At 34.4% G+C, this 24,902-nt stretch overlaps 1 protein-coding gene across 2 annotated transcripts in view; it reads left to right on the top strand.

Annotated features, from left to right (window-relative positions):
• Nucleotides 1-24,902, top strand: part of LOC149793619 (uncharacterized) — a 68,363-nt gene that overhangs the window by 22,054 nt on the left and 21,407 nt on the right. The window contains exons 9-13 of one of the 2 annotated variants that reach the window (XM_089967585.1): nucleotides 1,225-1,413; nucleotides 5,235-5,292; nucleotides 7,383-7,465; nucleotides 10,624-10,766; nucleotides 19,063-19,137. In XM_089967585.1, the coding sequence (XP_089823711.1) occupies nucleotides 1,225-1,413; nucleotides 5,235-5,292; nucleotides 7,383-7,465; nucleotides 10,624-10,766; nucleotides 19,063-19,137 (548 nt within the window). The remainder of the gene's footprint in view (nucleotides 1-1,224; nucleotides 1,414-5,234; nucleotides 5,293-7,382; nucleotides 7,466-10,623; nucleotides 10,767-19,062; nucleotides 19,138-24,902) is intronic. The other variant, XM_089967587.1, reaches the window with a different exon arrangement.

Genomic DNA, 24,902 nt, shown 5'->3' with positions numbered 1-24,902 from the left:
TTCTCATTTCAAAATATGTGTGTCACTAGTGCTTTTTGGTTTGTGTGTCAGCAGTTCTTTATTGTGTGCATGTTTTTTCCCCCCTTGAATCTGTTCAATCATCCAGCTCTCATTCACACTTTTGATTCAAGAGCAAAACTTCAAAACTATTCATTATATCTCTATAACTTTTGGTACACAGGTTACAGCTATCCCAACAAAACTTGGTATACATGTCACACTAGTGCATCCCCATGATACTTGGTATAAGTGTCACACTGTTGTATCCCTATGACACTTGGTATATATGTCACACTAGTATATCCCTACAACGCTTGGTAATCATGTCACATTAGTTTATCCCTATGACACTTGGTATGCATGTCACATTAATTTAACCATATGAGACTTGTTATGCATGTCACGCTAGTATATCCCTATGACACTTGGTATACATGTCACACTAGTATATCCCTGTGACACTTGGTTTACATGGTGCACTAGTATATCCCAGTGACACTTGGTTTACATGGTGCACTAGTATATCCATATGACACAGGGTGTACAAAATACTTATGTAATCTCAATAACACCTGGTATACATATCATGCTAGTATATCCCTATGACACATTGTATACATATCACACTAGTATATCCATGTGATGCTTGGTATACATGTCACACTAGTATATCCCAGTGACACTTGCTATACATATCACGCTTGTACATCCAAATGACACTTGGTATACATGTCACACTAGTATATCCCAGTGACACTTGGTATACGTATCACACTAGTATATCCCAGTGACACTTGATATACATATCACACTAGTATATCCCTATGACACTTGGTGTAAATATCATACTAGTATATCCCTATGATACTTGGTGTACATATCACACTAGTATATCCCAATGACACTTGGTATACATATCACACTAGTATATCTCTATGACACTTGGTGTACATGTCACACTAGTATATCCATATGACCATATGGCATTTACATAAGTAGTATATAAATTGTGAGTGTTGGACCATCGAACATTTGACATAAATTCCTCAAAAAATAAAGCTTTGCAATTAAAAGTTTTGGTTTGCTCATTTTGTATATTTGGTTTTTTATTGACATATTTAAAAAATGTATCTTTAAAAATTTAAATCCTAGCAGCATTTACAAATGTAAAAGACATTTACAGCCTAAATATGCATATTGTAAAGATATCTTTTCTATTTTAAGCCAAAGCCAGTAGAGATCCCACGTCCCTTGCCAGCTCCTCCGAGGGCAGCAGAGAGTCAGGGATTGCCTCAAAGGCGGGAGGAAATATATAATCAGCAGAATGCGGTGAAGTCAACAGATGGTTCTAAATCCTCCAGCAACTCCAGCTCAAAGGAGGATAACGTGTTCTTTGGGGAAGAAACTCCAAGGGTTGGTACTCAAATACAGCTTTAAGATATAGTTAAAGGAAAATGCTAGGACCCATTTGAATCTATAAGTATCTGCTGTGTATGCACGTGATTTCCCCAGCTATCCTTATACTCCCTCCTTTTTTTCTTTGCATGCAAAAGTGTCCATGACCCCCCAAGCTTTGCCCCACAGAGATCAAAATTCCAAAACCTTTCTTCATATCTATAGACCAGTCCCCAGTCATATTCCCGTGTTTAAGGTCTGTGTCATGAATGGTGTAGGAGAAGGTGCATATTATTGCCAGAATATTCGCAAAGACAGACAAGATCATGTAATCATTTGGATTATCAACCTGCTTTGGGATCCAGAAATTAGTTTCTTGCATGAGAAATTTGTTGAAACATGGATTACAAGCAGTAGTATAATTGAAATATCGACCAGGGTTTGAAAACTCCATTTTTCCTGCAGGACAAATGGACAGTTTTGCTGAGCAAGTGTAATTTGCAGTTGCTTGCCCAGAATTTTATAGGACATGAAAAAGTTGCTCATTTTTCGGAAGTTTTGTGAAATGTCATTCTTAGGCGGTAATGCAACTTCAGTAGTTTCCAGTTCAAATGGACTTAAATCTTTCCTTCATAGTGTCCGAAAACTCATGAAATCTGAGCTTGTTTTAAATGGGTTTAACAGTTAAAACTGATAGTGTGGGAGCAATATATTGATGGATGATGTCAACTAGCTATGTACTCTGGTACCCAATAATTAGTGGTCTAATGGAACCTCTGTCTCTATGCTGGGCCCATATAATTACTGGCCAAATGGAACCACTATCTGTACACTGATATCTTATAATTAATGATGAAATAGAACCTTCTTCTCTATGCTGGGAACATAACATTAATTTTCAAATGTAACCTCTCTCTATGCTGGGTTTGTATATAATTAATGGTCAAATGGAACCTTTGTATATGGGGACCATATAATTAATGATCAAATGACAACCGCTATCTGTACACCGACTTAACTAACGGTGAAATGTAACCTCTGTCTGTATGTGGGGACCATATAATTAATTGTCAAATGGAACCTCTATCTGGACCATATAATTGATGGTCATATTGAACCTCTGTATGTGGGGTCCATATAATTAATGGTCAAATGGAACCTTTGTATGTGGGAACCATATAATTAATGGTCAAATAGAACCTCTCTATGTGGGGTCCATATAATTAATGGTCAAATGGAACCTTTGTATGTGGAAACCATACAATTAATGGTCAAGTGGAACCTCTCTGTGTGGGGACCATATAATTAATGGTCAAATGAAACCTCTGTCAGTATGTTGGGATCATATAATTAATGGTCAAATGGAACCTCTCTATGTGGGGACAATATAGTTAATGGTCAAATGGAACCTCTCTATGTGGGGACCATATAATTAATGGTCAAATGGAACCTCTGTCAGTATAGGGGGACCATATAATTAATGGTCAAATGGAACCTCTCTATATGGGGACCATATAATTAATGGTCAAATGGAACCTCTGTCAGTATGTGGGGACCATATAATTAATGATCATATGCCCCCTCTTTATGTGCCAAGTGTCTTAGAAAATATTTTATCTTAAAAATTGAATCTGCACAAATACCATATGATTTTCGTTAAAAGTTATCTTTTTTGTTACCTTTATATTTATCACCTTGAAAAAATACAATTCTGACTTCATCTGTAAAAAATTTAATACAGATCATTCCTTTAAAGACTGCACTGCTCACAAGCAGAGTTTCATTAATGTTAGTTTGCTTGTAGTTTTAGCAGGTCACAATCTTAATCTGTTAGGATTGTAATTGTAAGGTTTAGTTTCTTTCAGATAGTTTTGGTTTTTGGCATTTTTACTAATAATCACATATAGAAAAATAATGTAAATGCCAGTTCAGATCTTACTTGGCTTTTGAAGGATGCTTGCGGCTTGCAGCATATGTTTCATTCCATCTATAATTGAAAAGCAGTATGTCATTATAGATGGCAGACCAAGACTAATGGCCATGATAATACTGCTGTACCTGATAATATTGCAAGAATAACTTGCAGAGCTGAAGAAACTGTAGAAGATTACAACACCAAATTTGTAGACCAAGTAAGCCTTTGATGATTGTGCTCAAACGAGGTTAACATTAGAAGAGGTATACAATAACATTTTAGAATGCCTTGAGATGTAAGAAATGATATTATAAAACCTCAGTTTTGTCATATGTATTGATAATACATCTTTTAAAACAGTCACAAATGCAGCTCATCCATTACTTCATATATTGGAAAGTGCAGAAAGTTTATTAGTGGAAGTTTTAAAAAGAAAATTTTCTTGACCAGATTAAATGCTAGAATTATTTATAATTTTTGTTATGAGTAGTATTGGTTTCATTATCATTTAAACCATACATACTTCAGTAGTCATATTTCTTATCTAAATAGTTTGTGGGCGATTGAAAACTTTAGAAGTAACTTGTAACATACTAAAATCCATGGTCAATTTAAAAAGTTAAATTTGAACCAGTTAAGAAGTAGAAATAATGAACTGACAATATAAAATGATATGTTGACAAAAATTTTGTACTATCCATGTACCTTATATATTTGCTTATAAGCTGAGGCTAACTGCAAGCTGCACTGACACAAATCTGCTATCATATAATGCATTGGCAGATCTTGGTTTATGGTCCTTTTTTTTTTGAGTAATCAGTAGAATAAACAATACAGACCCAGATCTGTTATCACTTGCACCAGCAGATCTTGGTCTTTGCTTATTGTTTTGAGTAATCAGTACAGCAGACAACACTGACCCTGATTTGCTGGGCCAGGTACATTATTTGATGGTACACATTGTTTGCATTTGGACATGCCTTGTATGTGGGCATATACAGTAGATATTTTGGATCATTATATTTGATGGAAAAATGTAAATTATATTTGATTTTAAAAAAAAAAAACTTTTTCACCCTATTTCCTATTCTTGGGGGCTGTGGTAACTATGAACACATATTTCACTGACATTTTTCATGTTAGAAATCTGCATGCATACAGTTGGTACAGTTCACCCCATTCTGAATATAAACACAAGTTATGCAGTAGTTATATGGATTTGACTCAGAAAGTCTGTATTGTTCTGAAACTACTTAACATACACAGATGGGCAGTTAGAAGCAAACCAGTATAGGTAACATGGTCATACCAAATGAACCCATCACTTTCAGGGTTAAGATAGTTTAATAATTAGGTGTATTGAGACATTTTATTGAATTGTTAAATGTTTGATTATATTTTCAACATTACTCTTAAGTGAAAATTTATACTTTAGCTTTTGTTTGGGCTATAGCCACTTCTGGTTTTCTGTCTTGTGTGATATCTTGTTATGTGATATATGGTGTGATGGAATGAGTACAGGATAATTAACATTGCAGATGTTCATCAGAAGACATCAATATAAATGATTAAGGTAAGGAGGATGGATATATGTACACCATGCAGATATTCATGGATGGACAGACAAAACTGAATCCTACATTCTACTCATTTCTCAAAGTAATGGTACAAATAAAAGTTCAAGATTATTTATACTGTTTATTTCGCTCAAGTACACATTAGATATTTTCACCAGAGTAAATTTTCAGTTGGCATGGAGATAACTGCCATCGAGTGAGAAGAACTTTTAGCACTTGAAAATGGGGAAAGAAAATAAGAAGTTGACCTCAGCAAATCAGACATTAAAGAATTTAGATGACATTATTGTATTATATGTTTTAGGTATTACAGAGTACTTGTGTGACTTTTTTCACTATGTTTTCAGAGTTTACCTAATTTATCAGCAAGAGAAAGGAGACGGAAAAAAGATTCCATGTCAGCCTGTAAGTCATCACTTAAAGGAGAATTTGCAATTATGTTATGGTTTCTTGAAGATAAATCTGTTGCCTCCTTCCTCCAATAGCTGTAGTTAACTTGTAGGTATTATTGTACATATGAATATGCTTAAAGTTTTTAAAAATAATTTCATTTTGAGCTTTTCATTGTGTTGAAACGCTGAAAAATAGAGATTAAACACTTATTTGAACAAATCATGCCATGCAAAATTGAAGTTATTTTGGCATATATGAAGTTATCCCGATATGTTTTGTATATTAGTTACAAGTTATTAAATGTGTATTGGTTAATGTCTGGAATATGTTAGTTGCTCGAGCTGAAATTCACACAAGATATCATTCAATTAAGTTACAACTCCTAACAATGTAAAATCAGAATCATTTCCTTGTTAACCATGTAGGTTTGTGTTTTTTGTAACCTGTACTTTTGATATGCAACATCATTGGATTGAACTATTATATGACATCACCAACCAATATAAAGTTTACATGTCCCTCACTGATAAAGCAGGAGAATTAAAGCCCATGAAGTCAAGGCTATGGCTACTTCATAGGCCTATTTAATCATTCATCCCTAGAAGATGTTATGAGAGCTAGATTTTGGTGATCACAGTCTACTATCTTCTCCTTTTACTTTTGATTTTTACCTTACCAGATCAAAGGTATTTTTTTCTTGGGGCCAATAGTTATGCTTGCAAAATGTGGTCCACTCTTCTGCCAGCTTACAGTAGTAAGCACTCCTAACTTTTGGAGCAGTATATCATTTTTATACCAGTATAATGTATTATTGTTATTAAAATGTAGTTTTGGGGGTGGGGTGGAACACTCAGAAGGTGTAGGAGGGAACATGGCATGTTTTTTGCTGACTTGTGTCACCTTGATGACATCTCTCCACTAAAACTGGTGACGATCTAGTATATGGTTGACACCTTGCACAGGCATGGGGAGTTAATCTGTAAGAGTTAGGTCCCATTAACTATATGATATCAAGATCAAGAAATTTTTTTGTCTTTCAAGGAGGGCTGGATTTTTTGGGAGAAACATCATTTACTAACAAATTTCCTTTTTACAAATTTGCCATATTCTGTTGCCTCCGGTCTGTGATAATACCTATACTGTTCATGTATTTTATTGTACATAATTTGAATACTGTACATAATTTGAATACTGCAATTAATTTGAAAAATGTATGTAATGTGAATACTGCAAATAATTTGAATACTGTACATAATTTAAATAATGTACATAAATTTGTATACTGTACATTTTAATTTATCTCAGCCTTGTGTCAGATGAGCCTTCTTCTCAACAGTCCCCTGAGAATAAATACAATATATTGCTGTTATTATTATTATTATTATTATTATTATTGTTTGGCAAATGGTATTGTGACTTTTGCCAGTTTTAAAAAACAAACATAAGAAATCTCTGTTCTGAGAAAGGCTGTAACTGAGATCCTGGTAATTTCATCATGTATCTTCATTATTTAGATCCATGCATATTGTTGAATATAACTGATAATATTGAAATTGAAAGTTTTTCTATAAATTCCATGATATTTCACATGTGTACAAATTTATATCCCTATTTCAAGTCTATGGAATTGCATTATAGATTTCATGAAGTATCATTCACTTTAGTGAGAGATTCATTTCAGACAGTAGGGAGAATTAATATTGTGAATATTATTTGTTATACCCCCACTACTGGTAGCATGGACTGAAAGAACACTCAATTTGAACAAAACAGATTTGGTGGCTTATTTTGTCACTATTCAGACAACCTGATTAAATTCTGAAGCCATTATATCAGTTTGTCTAATTGTACACATATTTGACATTTTCGATAAAACCTACATATAATGTGATCAAGCGAAAACAACTTAAGGTACATGAATGAAATTTAGTCCACATGTTTGTATGCACATGTAGATCACCAGATTATCTATTTGGGCTTATTATAGCAGTTTTCGAAGTTTTTCAAAATTTGTGAATTTTCCAACCATGACAATTTCAGGTGCATGGGGACATGTATTTTACAAACACAAATCAGTTTTTTCTTCTTTCTTTTTGTTTTAGCTTGTGACCAGATAGACTCAGCGAGGTCAGTTAGATTAAGTCGACCAGAATCAGACCCCAAAATAAAAGCAGAAAAAAGCCATGTAAGTTAATAAAGTGATCTCTGTTATGTGCAGAGAATGCCATTTACCTGTCTGTCTGTCTGTCTGTGTGTCTATCTACCTATCTATATATGTACCTACCCATCATAATAAACCTCAAGATCATGACTTTCCAATTTTTCTGGCTCCATTTTTTTTTCAACATTTGTAATAGTTTTCATTAGTACAGACAATTTCCAGATACTATGTACATTTTTCAAGGCAACAAAAAATAAAACTTTGAAGTTGAAACTGAAACAAAGGAACATTTTACCTATACTAAGGGATTAATTAAATGAAGGTGTTGTCAATAGGCAGCAATATAAACAGTTGACATGTTCCACATGTAAGACACTTATTCAGTGTGATATACCTGAGCACCTATTGTAGAGAACTCACATGCTCAGTAAGGTGAAATACCTTTAAAGCTGTCAGAATTTTAGGAAACATCTTCTGGGTACCCACTGATCCTAATGATTGGTTACCCAGGTACCCTATCAGATGGAAATTGTATTAAATGTAAACCTGAACTGCTTTGTTGTAGGTTTATATATGCCAACCCCCAGAGAGGTATAAGCATCATTATTACTAATATTAGTGGCAAAATGCACATAAAAAAGAGCAATTGACATATTACATTCCACAATTACAGAAAGCTGTATGAAAAATGTACAGTTATTTTTGCTACCTACCTGGCTCTGCAGTTCATTAAAAATGTGTCACATATCAGCTAAATCCATGTGGATTATTAGTACAAAAGTATAGACACAAAACAAATTGATAAATTATTTATACACAACACTCACTTCAACTAGTCAAAATGAATAACTTTTTCTGAATGGTTCTAAATTCCTTTCTACAAAATCTCAATGCTGTATTATATCACTGTCAGATTCCTCTTTCAGACTTTGTAAAGTGCTATTGATTTGTCCTTTTCCTGATGCAACATGTTCTTCAGTTTAACAAAATCCCTCTCCTCAAACATTTTCAGTCATAACATTAATGAGTCACATCAATAAAGTCCATTTACTTAATATTTGGTGCCATTTTTTGTTCAATATAGACTGGTCCACTATCTAAGTGAGCATCAAAATATAATGAATCTGTGACAGTTGGTTTCAAATTCAAGAAACCTCTCTGGTTTCTTGGAAATGTGTCATGTACAGTTTCTGTAAATAGAAAATAAGGAAACTTATTGACGTACAATGCCAAATAGTTGCATACATAAAAAATATAAGATCAGTAGACTGAGGTCTATGATGGATAAATGTGCAGCAGCCAGTAACCACACAGCACGAGCCTTGAACTGTACTCATTATTTTGTGTCTTGCTCACTCCTGACGTCACCAGATATAATCTTTAATCAGAACTTGGAATTTTTTTTTTTTTGGGGGGGTGGGGGGTAGTTTACATGAACTAAATGGTTACCAATTTTTTTTTATTATTATCTAGGTTATTATCACTGAGCGGGCACCTGAGTACCTGGATAACTGTTGACATCTTTAATTACCATGTGTGATATAAAATTTTAAGAATGTATGTTGGTTGATATTGTTGTTTACCCATTTCCAGTAAGCTAAACTGGGTTGACATTTATTTGCCATTAGATGATTTGCATCTCTGAACACATTAGTTTAATAAGATCTTGTCATCTCACTTCTACTCAGTTATATATTACCCACTGATAACTATAATTTGGACTTGTGCAGTTCAGTTTCTCAGCCAAGATTACAATTAATGGTATTCCATAATTAAAATTTTGATCCAGTCTACTTGATTTTGGCACTTTTACATATTTAGGACAAATGTTGCCATATTTAGCACAATCATTGCAATATTTTGGACAATCATTGCCATACTTAGCACAATCATTGCAATATTTTGGACAATCATTGCCATACTTAGCACAATCATTGCAATATTTTGGACAATCATTGCTGTACTTAGCACAATCATTGCCATATTTAGGACAATCATTGCCATATTTAGGACAATCACTGCCATATTCAAAGTTCAATATTGAGATTACTTAATGTATTTTTGATGCAAGAAATGGATTATCGACTTTTAGAGGTAACATAATTTCATTATATGCATATTATTTCAGTGATACATTTCTGTTATCATTGTTTTGAAACAATGTCTATTATGACTATTGTCTTGGCCATCCTGATGATCTTGTTATTACTACTTCTCCTGAACAGCTGGTCATGTCAACACGGAGTTTTGCCAAAAGACTTTTTATGCTATCTGCTTGGTCAAACATGACAATGGTGACAGTTCAGTATCCATCATGGCTGCCATAGTAGACAGCTTGTAAATCTTGTTATCACTACTTCATCTGAATGAAATGGTTGTTTCAACATATTTTTTTTTTAAACCAAAAGATTTACGATATCTAGTTCCTCCTGAATGCTCGCTCAGGTATCCAGTATGGCCTCAGTGTACATATGTATGTATGTATTGATGTATGTAATTGTGACATGTATACTTGCAGGTTCCTAAATGAACCATAAACATGCACACAGACTGTTTTTTTATCTTTGAATTGAGTGCACTAGCAATATGTAGATCAGATTCTCCTCTCATGTGTATGTGTAAATCATTTCAGTTACAGTTTTTCATCATCTTAAGGGTTTTATAGTGTTTTGTTAAATTTACCCCTCCCAATGATGTCATTTATGAAACTACCCATATGTTGCCAAGTAAAATCCAACTTACATAAAAACTAACATATGTAGAAGTCCCAGGAATGTAACCATTGCATATCTCGGGGAGTACCTGTATGTATGAAGTAGATGGGCATATACCTGGTCATCATCTTTGACATCTGTATATCTGTACACTCATCTGTTGCCACTATGAGAATAATAAGATAGATGGGTCCATCATCTGTGGTTCCCAGAGTATTTGTACTTGTCAGAATCTGTACAATTGATGTCAAATAAATACTGTTTTTTATTTAATTTGTATGCAAATTTAACAAGACAGAACTTGACAGTAATTTACTTTTTGAAATGGTCAATGATAATTGAAAGTGGTTGAAGATTCTCCATTAGTAAAAGCAAAAAAATTCTTATCATTTCTTGCTAATTATTCAACTTTAGATAGGTAAAAGTTAAGATGTTTTAGAATTAATATACAACTTTTTAATATTCCAGTATGAACCACAAATCCCCAAGCAACCCACATCACATCGTCGCTACAGACAACCATCCATTGTTGATGATAGCAGCAGTTCAGAGGAGGAACTACTTAAGGAAAATGATTTAGGACAGAAGGATCATGAAAAGGAAAAATACAGGTAGCAAGAGGGTTTCAGGCTTTTATTAGAAAATGTTTATAGAGCCATACAAATGTAGATGGGGAAATGAATTAATGTGAGTCTAATCTTTCCAGCCATTCCCCCATTTTAAAAAACATTTCAAATGTATGCAAGATCTTTTGGTAGATTTGTGGAACATATGATCAGGCTTTTAGATTGTTATATATTTTTCAGTTTTTTCCTTTCATTTTATGATTCTTTTTCCTTGCCTCATGATAACTTCTTTTCTACTCAGTCTACTGTTACCTGACTGGGGGAATGGCTGCACATGAGGAATTTAAGAAGCCTATTATTCTTCATCTAAAATACAACGTCACCATTACTAAAATAAGAACAAGAGTTGATACATAATAAAATTAACTCTGTATCACAGAGTAAGACCATACTTTGTGGATGGCTTGTACTTCTGTAAGGGCAGAGCTTATTGATTTGAGATCAGAAGGTAAATGTCTAAAAGTTAAACCACAAATCTGGGCTAAACTTTGTGGATGGTTTGTACCTGAACAAGAAAAAAGCTGATTGATTTTGGTGTCAAGTATTAGGATCATTGTGGCTGAAAAATAAAATGATTTCCACATAAAATATTCAGTTCTTGAAAATGTATATTCACTCGATCTTGTCACTGACATATACTTTAGGTAAGAAAAGCCTATTGGTTTGGGAGTCTAAAGATCAAAGGTCAGTGACTTCATGAAGAAAAATGCTTCATGTGTAATGACTTTTGTTCTAGACATCATACTGTGAACAAGGAGTTTGGAAACCTTACAGGTAAGGCAAGGAAGAGGGGTCATTGAGTCTCATTGACAGATAAGTTTTGGACATAAGTTTTCAATTTAGAGAAGCTTCCTTGCCGAAACTTTGTGGATGGCTTATATTTAAGTTAACAAAAGAAACCTATAGATTTTGGGGTCTGAAGATCAGTGGTCAAATTCAAGGTAAGTCTGATAAGAAAATATTGGTTTCTGCATAGTAAATTTAGTTCAGAATGACAGACATCAGCCTTTGGCTAAGGTCATTGAGACACAGTGTTTAATGAACTCCTGAATCAACCAGGTCCTACTAGTGTCTACATAGCGGAATACAAATCATGGGGCAGGCATATAATGTTCCATTCACAATATTCTTGTTTTAATTGTGCAATAAGAATATCTGAAACAGAGAATGAAGTTTTAGGATTCTGATGTCTTCATTTATAGTGTCTCACAATCAATGTTAAAAGACTGATGGAATTTACAAGTTTTGAAGAGTTATTGCCCCTCATCAGGATGGCGGAGCCATATAGTAATCACTTTTTCCATATGTCCTTCCATCGGTCAGTCTGTCTGTTCATACTTACTGTAGCTACCAAAACTCTTCAATCCTTTTACATAATCTGGTGACTTTTGGTAGGGGACTTGCCTGTTACATGTGCCTTTGAAAGATTTGTGTTTCTAATTTTAACAGCGTTATTGCCCTTTCTCCATCAGTTTTAAATCTTCACCACAGTAGATTCTTGTAACCAAAAAGCTTGTGAGCCATTCATTATTTTCTGATACAATTTGGTAAGTACATCTAGCTGTGCCTTTTTTATGTGGACGGTGTGGTAGTTCAGATCATTGAGTGCTGGACTCATAATCCAAGGGTTACAGGTTTGATACCCAGACAGGTCAACACAGGTTTGCTGCCTCTGTATATTTTTTAGAAAGGCACTTTGCTCCCATTTCTTCAATGTGATATTACCAATAATCTTTTCATAAAGTTTTGTTAAAACCAATATACAAAATCTTTGATATGTTTTGTCTTATCAGCACTATTTGGGATAGAGTTATGACCCTTGACAGTTGTCATCAGATGGGATGTTGCCTATATAAACTAACACAGCTCAGAAACCATTCAATATATTCTGATGCAATTTAGCATGGACATTGTCTCATAGACCCATTTGTGCCTTTTTTGTTTTGTCTTGTAAACTCCATTTTGAATAGAGTTATTGCCCTTGGATGTTTTATGTGTCCAAGTTAGTGCCTAAGATAAGCTTGGTGCATCAGAACTTATAACTAATGCACTGGATTTTGTCAAAAATGTAGGACAAATAAAGGAAATGTTTATTAGTTTTTGCATAGGATGAAAAAGGTAACACATTATTTTGCTGGTTATATAAAGGTCAGTTTCAATTCAGATTCCAGTCATATCATTCCATTACAAATTCCAGTCATATAATTCCATTACAAATTCCAGTGATATCATTGCTTTATGACTATTTCCAGTGATATCATTGCATTGTGACTTTTTCCAGTCATATCATTGCATTGTGACTTTTTCCAGTCATATCATTGCTTTGTGACTATTTTCAGCAATATCATTGCTTTATGACTATTTCCAGTGATATCATTGCTTTATGACTATTTCCAGTGATATCATTGCTTTATGACTATTTCCAGTGATATCATTGCATTGTGACTTTTTCCAGTCATATCATTGCTTTGTGACTATTTCCAGTAATATCATTGCATTGTGATTATTTCCAGTGATATCATTGCATTGTGACTATTTCCAGTGATATCATTGCTTTATGACTATTTCCAGTGATATCATTGCATTGTGACTATTTTCAGTCATTTCATTGCATTGTGACTATTTCCAGTTGTATCATTGCATTGCGACTATTTCCAGTCATTTCATTGCATTGTGACTATTTCCAGTCATATCACTGCATTGTGACTATTTCCAGTCATTTCATGGCACTGTGACTATTTCCAGTCATATCATTGCATGGTGACTGTTTCCATCATGTCATTGCACTACAAATTCCAGTCATATCTTTGCACTGTGACTATTTCCAGTCATATAATTGCACTACAAATTCCAGTCAAATCATTGCATTGTGACTATTTCCAGTCATATCATTGCACTGTGACTGTTTCCAGTGATATCATTGCATTGTGACTATTTCCAGTCATATCACTGCACTTCAGATTCCAGTGATATCATTGCATTGTGACTAATTCCAGTCATATCATCGACTTGTGACTATTTCCAGTGATATCATTGCATTGTGACTATTTCTAGTCATATCATTGCACTGCAAATTCCAGTGATATCATTGCACTGTGACTATTTCCAGTCATATCACTGCACTACAAATTCCAGTGATATCATTGCATTGTGACTATTTCCAGTCATATCGTTGCATTGTAACTATTTCCAGTCATATTATTGCACTACAAATTCCATTGATATCATTGCATTGTGACTATTTCCAGTGATATCATTACATTTTGACTATTTCCAGTGATGTCATTGCATTGTGACTATTTCCAGTCATATCGTTGCATTGTGACTATTTCCAGTCATATCATTGCACTACAAATTGCAGTCATATCATTGCATTGTGACTATTTCCAGTCATATCACTGCACTACAAATTCCTGTCATAACATTGCAGTACAACTATTTCTAGAAGATAGTACTTGTGCAGGATGTTTTTAGTTAATGTCAGAGTTTGAGACTAACAGAAGTCATATTTTTTGGTGCATATGAAATTATTTTTAATTTTTCTTTTACTTGTTGAGGAATACAGTATATATACAACCTTGATACTGACAATTGAACATTTATGTACAGTACGTTATGGTATTAACACAGACACATGTACATTGTAATACAAATTTCAGTTTGCATTCTCAAATCCATTTTTTCATGAATGTTTAATATTTATTGGGAGTCTGGTAGTGATCTGAACTGCATTCAATACAATACTCAATTCTAAAGGCTGATATAGCACCAGCTAATGAAGGAATGCAGTTTTTGAATATAGAAAGATAAATGTATTTTTTAACTATTAGCAAATATTATTCAATTCTGTTGCATACTTTGAATCCACAAAACTGAGTTGCAGCTCTGATTTGAATATTACATTTTCTTTGTATAATATTTTCTATTCCTGTCCAAATTATTTAATGATATTGACACTGCTACAGAAGATGTATAATGGACTCTGTATGCATTGACACTGCCACAGATGTATAATTGACTCTGTATGCATTGACACTGCCACAGATGTATAATTGACTCTGTTTGTATTGACACTGCCACAGAAGATGTATAATTGACTCTGTGTATATTGACACTGCTACAGAAGATGTATAATTGACTTTGTATGTATTGACACTGCTACAGATGTATAATTGACCCTGTATGTATTGACACTGCCACAGATGTATAATTGACTCTGTATGTATTGACACTGCCACAGAAGATGTATAATTGACTCTGTGTATATTGATACTGCTACAGAAGATGTATAATTGACTTTGTATGTATTGACACTGCTACAGATGTATAATTGACCCTGTATGTATCGATGCTGCCACAGATGTATAATTGACTCTGTATGTAATGACACTGCTACAGAAGATGTATAATTGAACTCTATGTATTGACACTGCCACAGAAGATGTATAATTGACTCTTTGTATTGACACTGCCACAGAAGATGTATAATTGACTCTATGTATTGACACTACCACAGAAGATGTATAATCGACTCTTATGCATTGACACTGCCACAGAAGACGTATAATTGACTCTGAATGTATCGACACTGCCACAGATGTACCATTGACTCTGAATTTGCTTTACAAAAGCTGCAAGAATCTGGTGAAGACCTTCTACACTTCACAAGAAATTTATTGGTTGTTAAAAATAATTGACAATTTTATATTGAAAAGTCATTAATTTAGTATCAGATATATATATATATATATATATATATATATATATATATATATATATATATATATATATATATATATATATACACACACAACCCAGTTTTGAACATTTCAGTTTGTAACTAAAGCACTGGATATCATTGTAAAAAATGTAGGACAATTAATGACATGTATAGGAACTTGATGTAGTGATGGTTTTAAAAGCCCTAGGGAGCAAGATGTTGTGCATTGGGCCCTTTTAAGGCCCTATGGAGCTGGTCCTTTGCACTGAACTCATTACTAATAGGTCTTGTGTTAAAATGTAGAAGAAAAACTAAATAGCTGTGCACGAAGCTTGAATAACTATGCATGAAGCTTGAATAGCTATGCAAGAATCTTGAATAACTATGCATGAAGCATATATTGCGATGCATGAAACTTGAATAACTATGTTTAGAATTAGGTTGATATATCACAAATTTTCAGCATAGTGTCATTTCTTTCAGTTTGTTTTCTAGCAGCCATCTTGAAAATCTTGTCAGTACTTCTTCTGAATGGCTGGTCAAAGCAACATGGGATTTTCACCAATAGACTTCGTATGATGTCTAATTGGTCCTAAATGAAAATGGTGCCAATTTAACATCCAGTATGGCCACCATAGCAACAGTCTTGAAAATCTTATTTTTACTACTCCTCCTGAATAGATAGTCATCTTAATATGGGCTTTTCACTGAAAGACTTTGTATAATGCCTAGCAAGGCATAAATAAAAATGGTGCTGATCAGCTGTCCAGTATGGCCACTATAGCAGCCATCTTGAAATTCTTGCTGTGGCTGCTTTCCCTGAAATAGAAAGTCATACTCATATTGGGTTTTCACCTAAAGACTTATTATTAAATCAAAATGATGAAGATGTGAAATAAAATATGGCTACCACATCAGTCATCTTTAAAGTATGCCATTGATACTCCTTCTGCATGGATGGTCATATCAACATGGATGGTCATATCAACAATGGTCATATCGACATGGATGGTCATTTCAACATGGATGGTCATATCAACATGGATGGTCATATCAGCATGGATGGTCATATCAGCATGGATGGTCATATCAAAATGGATGGTCATATCAGCATAGATGGTCATATTGACATGGATGGTCATGTCAACATGGATGGTCATATCAAAATGGATGGTCATATCAACATGGATGGTCATATCAGCATGGATGGTCATATCAACATGGATGGTCATGTCAACATGGATGGTCATATCAACATGGATGGTCATATCAAAATGGATGGTCATATCAACATAGATGGTCATATCGACATGGATGGTCATGTCAACATGGATGGTCATATCAAAATGGATGGTCATATCAACATGGATGGTCATATCAGCATGGATGGTCATATCAACATGGATGGCCATGTCAACATGGATGGTCATATCAACATGGATGATCATATCAACATAGATGGTCATATCGACATGAGGTTTTCACTAAAATACTTCTTATGATGTCCAGTTGGTCCTAAATGAAAATATTGTGGATCTGACATCCATCATGGCCACAACAACATCCATCTTAATTATGATGTCTAATTGGTCCAAAATGAAAATGGTGCTGATGTAAGGTCCAAAATGTGGTTGGTTTGAAAATTTTATTATTACTAACTCGCCTAAATGAATGGTCATATCAGCATGTTGTTTTCACTGAAAGACTTCTTATAATGTTTTCTTGATCCCATATTTAAAAATAAAATGGTGCTATCTGACATAAAGTATGTAGCCAACTTGAAAATCGTGTTTTTGCAAATCCCCATAAATGGAATTTTGGCATGTGGTTTTCATCAGAGAAGTTCTTTTGGTGTCTGGTTGGTCCTAAATGAAGATGACTAACTGTCAATATGGCCACCATGGTGTCTATCTTGAATATATTGTTATCTTGACTCCTCTCAAATTGATGGCTCTTTGAACATCGGGTTGTCTTCATTAGCCTTCTTATCATACCTGGCTGGTCCTAAATGAAAATGGTTCCAGTCATACATCCAGTATAGTTGCCATGATGGCTGTCTTGAAATATTTTGTCATCACCCCCTGAATGGATGATCATTATAACTTTGGGTTTTCACCAAAAGATTTCTGATAATGTCTGCTTTGTCCATAAGAAAAAGGTGCCAATCTGAATTCCAGTATGTCCACCACAGCAGCTGATTTGAAACTTGTGTTATCACTGAAGAATGTCAGAAATGCTTTCATCCATCAGAATTTAAAAAATTTAGGAAATTGTCTTGTCTTTAATTCTTAAAAATTATTTTCACTCAGTAGATCATTAGACCCTATGAAGGATTCTTTTTTTTATCACAAGAACTATGGAAATCTGAATTGTAATTGTTCATGAAATAAATTGAAATTGACAATTGATTGTAGACAGCATAATACCATTGTAATTGTTCATAAAATAAATTGAAATTGACAATTGATTGTAGACAGCATAATACCATTGTAATTGTTCATAAAATAAATTGAAATTGACAATTGATTGTAGACAGCATAATACCATTGTAATTGTTCATAAAATAAATTGAAATTGACAATTGATTGTAGACAACATAATACCATTGTAATTGTTCATAAAATAAATTGAAATTGACAATTGATTGTAGACAGAATAATATCCTCGATGATACTTGATTCATGTTATAGGTCATTAGATATTGTAAATACTTACTGTACTTACAAGTCAAGTTCACTTGCAAACTGCACACTCAGATTTTTCATCATATTATGCATCAGCAGATCTAGGTCTATGCATTTTGTTAGAAGTAATCAGTAGAACAGTGTAGACCCTGATCTGGCAGTGCATTATGCAGTGGCAGATCAGGGTCATTGTTGTTTTTTGCAGTTGGACTTATAATCATGTATATAGACTTTATCTCACCTTAACATATGGTTAAATGAGTTTATGGTGTGGTCCTTGGTGTGTACATTTAGAGTGGGACTTTGAACAGTGTCAAAGTTATGAATTAAGAACATGTCCCAAGGGACTGGGATAAATCCATTGGATAATACTGGTTGTGCAAATGACTTGTCCATTGTGTGTTGGGAAGGTGATTCTATGTACATTATATGTATATGGTTTAGGAAAGCCAATCTCAGTATTTTGTCATGGAAAGTGTTTCTTTGTATTTGGTCTTGGAAATTGATTCTATGTATATGGTCTAGGAAAGAAGAAAAATAATGCCAACATTAATGAACAGTGTAATAACTAAATGTTCCAAGCATCTTTTCATCTTTTTCTCTTATACTTTTGTCCATGTGGGTTCAAGTCTCAGGCTCAGCAAATGTGGATATGTAAAAAAGCTTGCCAATAGCTTCTGCCATGTATAGGATATCATGTGCTGAAAAATTGCATTAAACCCATGACAACAATAACAGTTTTCCTCAATAGTTTAATGTGTGTGAATTTGCATTCACAAGCTGACATGTGTCAGCTACCCAGCTGAGTGATATCATCCCCACTTTGACCTGTTGTTCCCTAATTAAATACCATTCATATCAATTCATGTACATCCAGGGATGGAACATACCAGTTTGAACCCAGGAAACCATTTATTCTCAGAAATCATGCAGCAGCACGAGATAGGGAAAGGTACATGAATTTACCATTCTCTTCACAGGAGTAACATTGCACGCCTTTAGTGCCAGATTGTGACTTTTTAAAAAATGGAAATATTGGTAGGCATGCATCTTTGTTTGATGAGCTTTATATACATTGATCCCTCATAATCATGTCCCTCAGTATAGTGAAATCTCATAATGTAGGTACAGTAGAACCTCTCCTGAAAGACCACCCCTTCTGCCCAAAAATTATGTGTCTCTTAAGACAGGTGGTCTCTCATAACAGGTCATACCTATATATGATCAACAAATCTGTGCATTATTAATATGGTCTTTCAAGAAAGGTGGTCTGACATAGCAGTGGTCTTTCAACACAGGTTTTACTGTATTGTCATAGATACTATTTTTGGCATGAGTGTAGTTTTGATAATGAGTCTACCTCAGTATAAGATAACCTTATAACACAGTACACTTGTATGACTCTCCTGAACAGCATTACAGTGCGGGATCAGTGCATATACATGTATACAGTAAATTCTTGATTTTACATGTATTTGACCTACTCATATATGCGTTTGTGTGAATTCGTATTAACATCCAAGCAGATAAATATACGGGGCCCCGAGTGGCCGAGTGGTCTAAAACGCTCTTCGTTACGGATCACTGCCATCTCACCTCTGTCTGCGGCGGTTCGAGTCTAAGATTCAGCCAATGTGGGCATGTGAGGAAGCTTGCCAGTAGCTTCTCGTGGGTCGGTGGTTCTTTCCGGGGTTTTCCGGGTTCTTCCTCCACCATTAATACTGGCCGCCATGTATAGCCCTATCGTGCTGAAAAATGGCGTTAAACCCCACAACAACAACAAAAGATAAATATACCCTGAAATATACATCATTCACATATATCCGCAAATGCAGTATGGGTTCCAAAACAAGAACAGCCATTTTTTTATGTGTTCAATGGGGATGAAGATTCAGCTCTCCATTGATGGAGTGATTTGAGTCATGTGCATTCGTCATATGTGAGGTTTCTCGGTAACACAATATATGTGTACATCAGGTGTTTATTGTATGTCCATGTACTCTTGACAGTGATTTATTTTGCTGCTGTAGGTATTTTCTGATAGTATAGCTAGACTTAAAAATGCAACAGTATATAATCCCTATATAGAGTTCAGTTTTGCATGGTACTAATGTGTGTGTGTGTGTGATTTGGATTTTTAACATAGCTTTAAATATTTTTTAGTCATATTGATGTGATGTCTAGCACTGGGGCATCATGCCGCAGACATGTAGCATGATGTCCCACCCAGTCACATTATGCTGACACCAGGCAGACCAGTCCTAACACTAACCTCGTAATGCTGAGCGCCAAGCGAGACAGCTGTTAGTACCAGTTTTGTTAAGTCTTCGGCATGACTCGGCCGGGGATCAAACCCATGACCTCCTGCATCCGAGAGGGATGCTCTAACCACTAGGCCACCCGAGTGGTACATGTTACTAATACAATGCTGAGAGAATCTAATCAAGTCTCCGCTTAAGCCTGGCACAATTAATTCATTTTTGTAGAGTTTTGTCTTTATTATTATCAATGTTTTTAGACCCAAGTTTCAGTGTATAAAATCTTTTAATTTCTTTACCATGCCTTACATTTGTAAGCATATGGTGTTATTCTTACATTTTATTTGCTGCTCATTGTACCTCAGCATAATTTTACCTGAATTCTTTATAGAGCTTAGACTTTAATTAAACTTGTCCTACTTTTCTCACATCTGCTTTGAATGGTTTAGTGATGTCATAGAATGTATTGATTATTATATCAACACATGACAAATGACATGGATGTTATGGTGCAGGGGTTACAGCATGGCAATGTTCTTTAAGATATTCATGATTTCAGTTATCTTTTCTGTGTTTTATCGGCAACAGTGAAATTATTTTAACCTTTTTTTTGCAAGGGTTTGTCTGGATTATAATCACTGAGTTGTAGTGTTTGAATCTCTTTAGGTTTTAAAATGACAACTCTGTAATAAATGCATAAACACTGAACAGTGTATAAAATCCCTAAAACAAGTTTCTTTATTTTAATATGCTTAGAATCCTTAGGAGAATTGTAGGTCTCTGTGATCCATATTTCATACCAAGTTACTGTATTGCTTGGATTTGAAAAAGACCTATTTCTCAAATTTGCCATTATGTATGGCTTTTCACATGACCTTAGCATTTGACCAAAGGAGTAGTGCAGTATGGTGCCAAAAGACAGTCACTGTGACCTCATTACATGGACCATGCTATATCGCAACTTTCCTTATTATTAGATTTGCTATCTGCTAATAGCTCCTTATGTTTCACTCATCAAATAACATTTTTTTTTACTAGTAACATATCACGTTATGTCACAAGTCCTCATTTTTTAAATAAATCATAACTTGAGAAAATGGCTGATATGTGTACTTCAAACCCTACATGATCAGTAAATTAAAATCAACTTTAGAAGATAAGTGTGGTACATTTCAGTGTTCATTAAAAATAAAAAAGAGGAATTTTACTGATAAATCTCTGTCTTACATGAAGCCAAACTGTACAGCTTTACCTTTTTCTAGAAAAACATTTAATGCACCATGATTTAAATAAATTTTAACAGTGGAATGTTGATAACCTTTACAAATCTCCGGTTTTAAACCTCTGATTTATGTAAGTTTTGAATAAAGATCAGGCCAGATTCCTGATTCAGAAACTTTTTAGCGCTTTTACTGCCTTGCTAGCTGGTATTCAATGCTAAACATTATGTAATCTCTTAACATTAGTAACTACTATTAACAACTCTGTTTTTGAGTGATAATTTCATATGTATATCTCTGTGAAATGCATATCTACATACCATATATAGTAGCTTATAAGTCTGTGCATGTGTGTGTGTGATTTGGATTTTTAACATAATTTTAAAAAATTTTCTAGTCATATCTCTATGATGTCTGCAGTGTGGCAGTTTATAGTGATGTCTAGCACTGGGGCATCATGCTGCTGGCATGTGGCATCATGTCCCACCCAGTCACATTATCCTGACACCAGGTCGACCAGTCCTAACACTAACCTCTTAATGCTGAGGGCCTAGCAAGGCAGCTGCTGGTACCATTTATATAAGTCTTTAATGATATGATTTGGCTGGGGTTTTAACCTGAGGCAGACAAGACCACTGTAGGGGTCGCTTATAAGTCCAGTCTAATTGCAAGCAATACAGACTCTGATCTGCCATCACATAATGTGCCTGCAGATTAGAGTCTGTATTGTTTGTTTTATGGATTACTCCTTACAAACTGGATAGACCCAGATCTGCTGGTACCTTATGCACTGGCAGATCTGGATCTGTGCAATTTGCAGTTTGATTCAACTTGTAAGCAATGTATAATAAGGGTAACGTAAGTGTATTCATACTGTTGATACATTTCAAACTAATGTTTGGATAGCTGGTTTACAACTCCATCACTGGTTTTACTGCGATGACATGCAGGAAGAAATCATGTCCAAAAAGATTTTGTGCAGTTGTTTTGGTTTACGCCATAGCATTATAATATATTAACCTACAAACTCTTTTAACTTATTAAATACACACAAGGATGTTTCTGCTAAAGACAACATCATATTCTGCCCAGCATCACAAAGTTCGCTCAGCACTTGTCTTAACTGTCTTCTTACAACTTTGTCCTCAGAAAGATCTTAAGATAGTCTGTGAGGTGGGAAGTTGGATTAGTCATAATGAATTGGCAGGAATCAGTCTTTGCTGAGTTCCTGTTTATAGTTTATTTTCCTGAGGGTGGAACACCAGTACACATGGTTGAATTTCTTTTCTTCACATTCCAAGGTGAACAAATCTTGTATTAAACAAAATGGCACTCATTTGATACACATAAAGAATTAAATTGAGAAAGTAAACATCGAAAATGCTTAGGTCATGAGAAAGACCATATATGATTTTTTAGTAGGGGCTTAATAATTTAATGCAAACTCAAAACTTTTGTTACAGTACAGGTGGCTTATGTTCTGAAATTAAATCAATAAAAATATAGACGATGGTCAGTAAAAATGACTAAACATTTTGATGTTCAAGTTAAAACGCTATGGTGACATATGACAGACAGGATAATGGTCAGGTGAGGGAGGAGAAGGATTTTCCATTTCAGTATTACACCTGGAAATGTTTATCTATATTAATTTGGGATTTGAGAAAATTATATCGTACCTGGACAAAGATTAACTCGATGTAAAAGTTTGTGTGTAAGGGAGTTTCATATTAGTGTAAGATATCACCTTAGATTTACCTGTACTTTAACGTATATTATCAACTGGAATAAATTCATGCTCTCTGAACTTTGTCTGAGTGGGCTTCTTTGTGGGCTTGATATTTTAATAAATCTTGCTTTATTATTTTGATAGTTTACATATACCATTTTGTCAAGCAAAATTAATAAGACCTTTGCTGCTTTTCCTTTATACTGTACTGTTTATAAAGGCAGTATCTTTTTAAAGACATTGTTAAAGTGGATACTGCCAACAATTAAAAATGTTCTTGCAGCAAGATAATGAACATTACAGCACAGTGCCAAAATTTTAATTTTGTTTTATGTGAATATTTAATAGCTGTTAGAGTTTTCCTATGTTGTATTGTATGCAAAACAATACAGAATATGTGTTTGTGAATTGTGGCTGAATACTATGAAATTTTACTCCATATACAAAAGACTGAATAAGGCAAATGGTTTAGAATATTTGTATTGTTATAATTTAAGCAAATGACTGCATACAGTTCTTGAAATACCATATATGCTTGCTGGTAAGCCTAGCTCAAATGCTGACTGCACAGACCCAGATCTGCCATTGCATATGGTGCCAGTAGATATATGTCTATGCAGCTTGTTAGGAGTATACAGTAGAACAAGCATAGACCATGATCAGTAGTTCTTTTTGCTATAGCAGATTAGGGTCCATGTTGTTTGCAGTTGGACTAGGTTTATAAGTGAGTATATATGGTAATCACTGTTATCGGTCTTGTGTTGGAATGTATGGTACTCATAACACGTGCAAATTATTGACAAGAACAATAAAATAAGGGCTTACTCAGGCTACCATGATGTTATTAGGAAAAAAGGCAAAGTTTATGTCACTCAGATTTTGCATATTAAACATCTATCAACAGGTCAGTAATGTAAGTTAATTAATTTCTGTGGGCAAACATTTTCTTGGTACTGTAAATAAGCTGACATTTTTCTTGTGCACACAAATTTGCAGACAGTTTTTGTCATACCTGCATTAACATTGCAAGACAGGTAGCAACTTTCCAATGGCATTGGTGTGTTAACATTGTTAAACCTTTGCCATAATGTTTTGTGTTAAGTTACTCTGCTTCAGTAAAATCAGCACTTACTGTGTCACTCAAAATGATACGATCATTTCATTGTGATGCCATTGACATGATTTCGCTTTTATCTAGGTGTATCATAAAACGTACTGGGGGAGATTGGACATAAATGAATGGGTTGTGACTTGTTTCGAACATTGTTATGGAACAGGAAGATTCTCATTCAGTTTAATTAATAGTCGCAATAACAGTTCTGAAAAGGAAAATTTAAAGTTAACAACACAAAATCTATGAAAAACCTTAGCTATTTATGGCCTACTGTAAATTAGCCACACAGGCCTTCTTTTGTGTAAAACCATTGTGATGTCAATAATTGTCAAACTAAACAAATATTACCAACAAACCTTCCCATTCCTTTTGTATTTAATAACAGAAGTCTATGAT

This window comes from Sinohyriopsis cumingii, chromosome 8 (genome assembly GCF_028554795.1).
Source record: "Sinohyriopsis cumingii isolate HCF-2022 chromosome 8, ASM2855479v2, whole genome shotgun sequence".
Classification (NCBI taxonomy): Eukaryota; Metazoa; Mollusca; class Bivalvia; order Unionida; family Unionidae; genus Sinohyriopsis; species Sinohyriopsis cumingii.
Note: the sequence above shows the minus strand (reverse complement) of the source record. Positions and strands in the feature narration are given on the sequence as shown.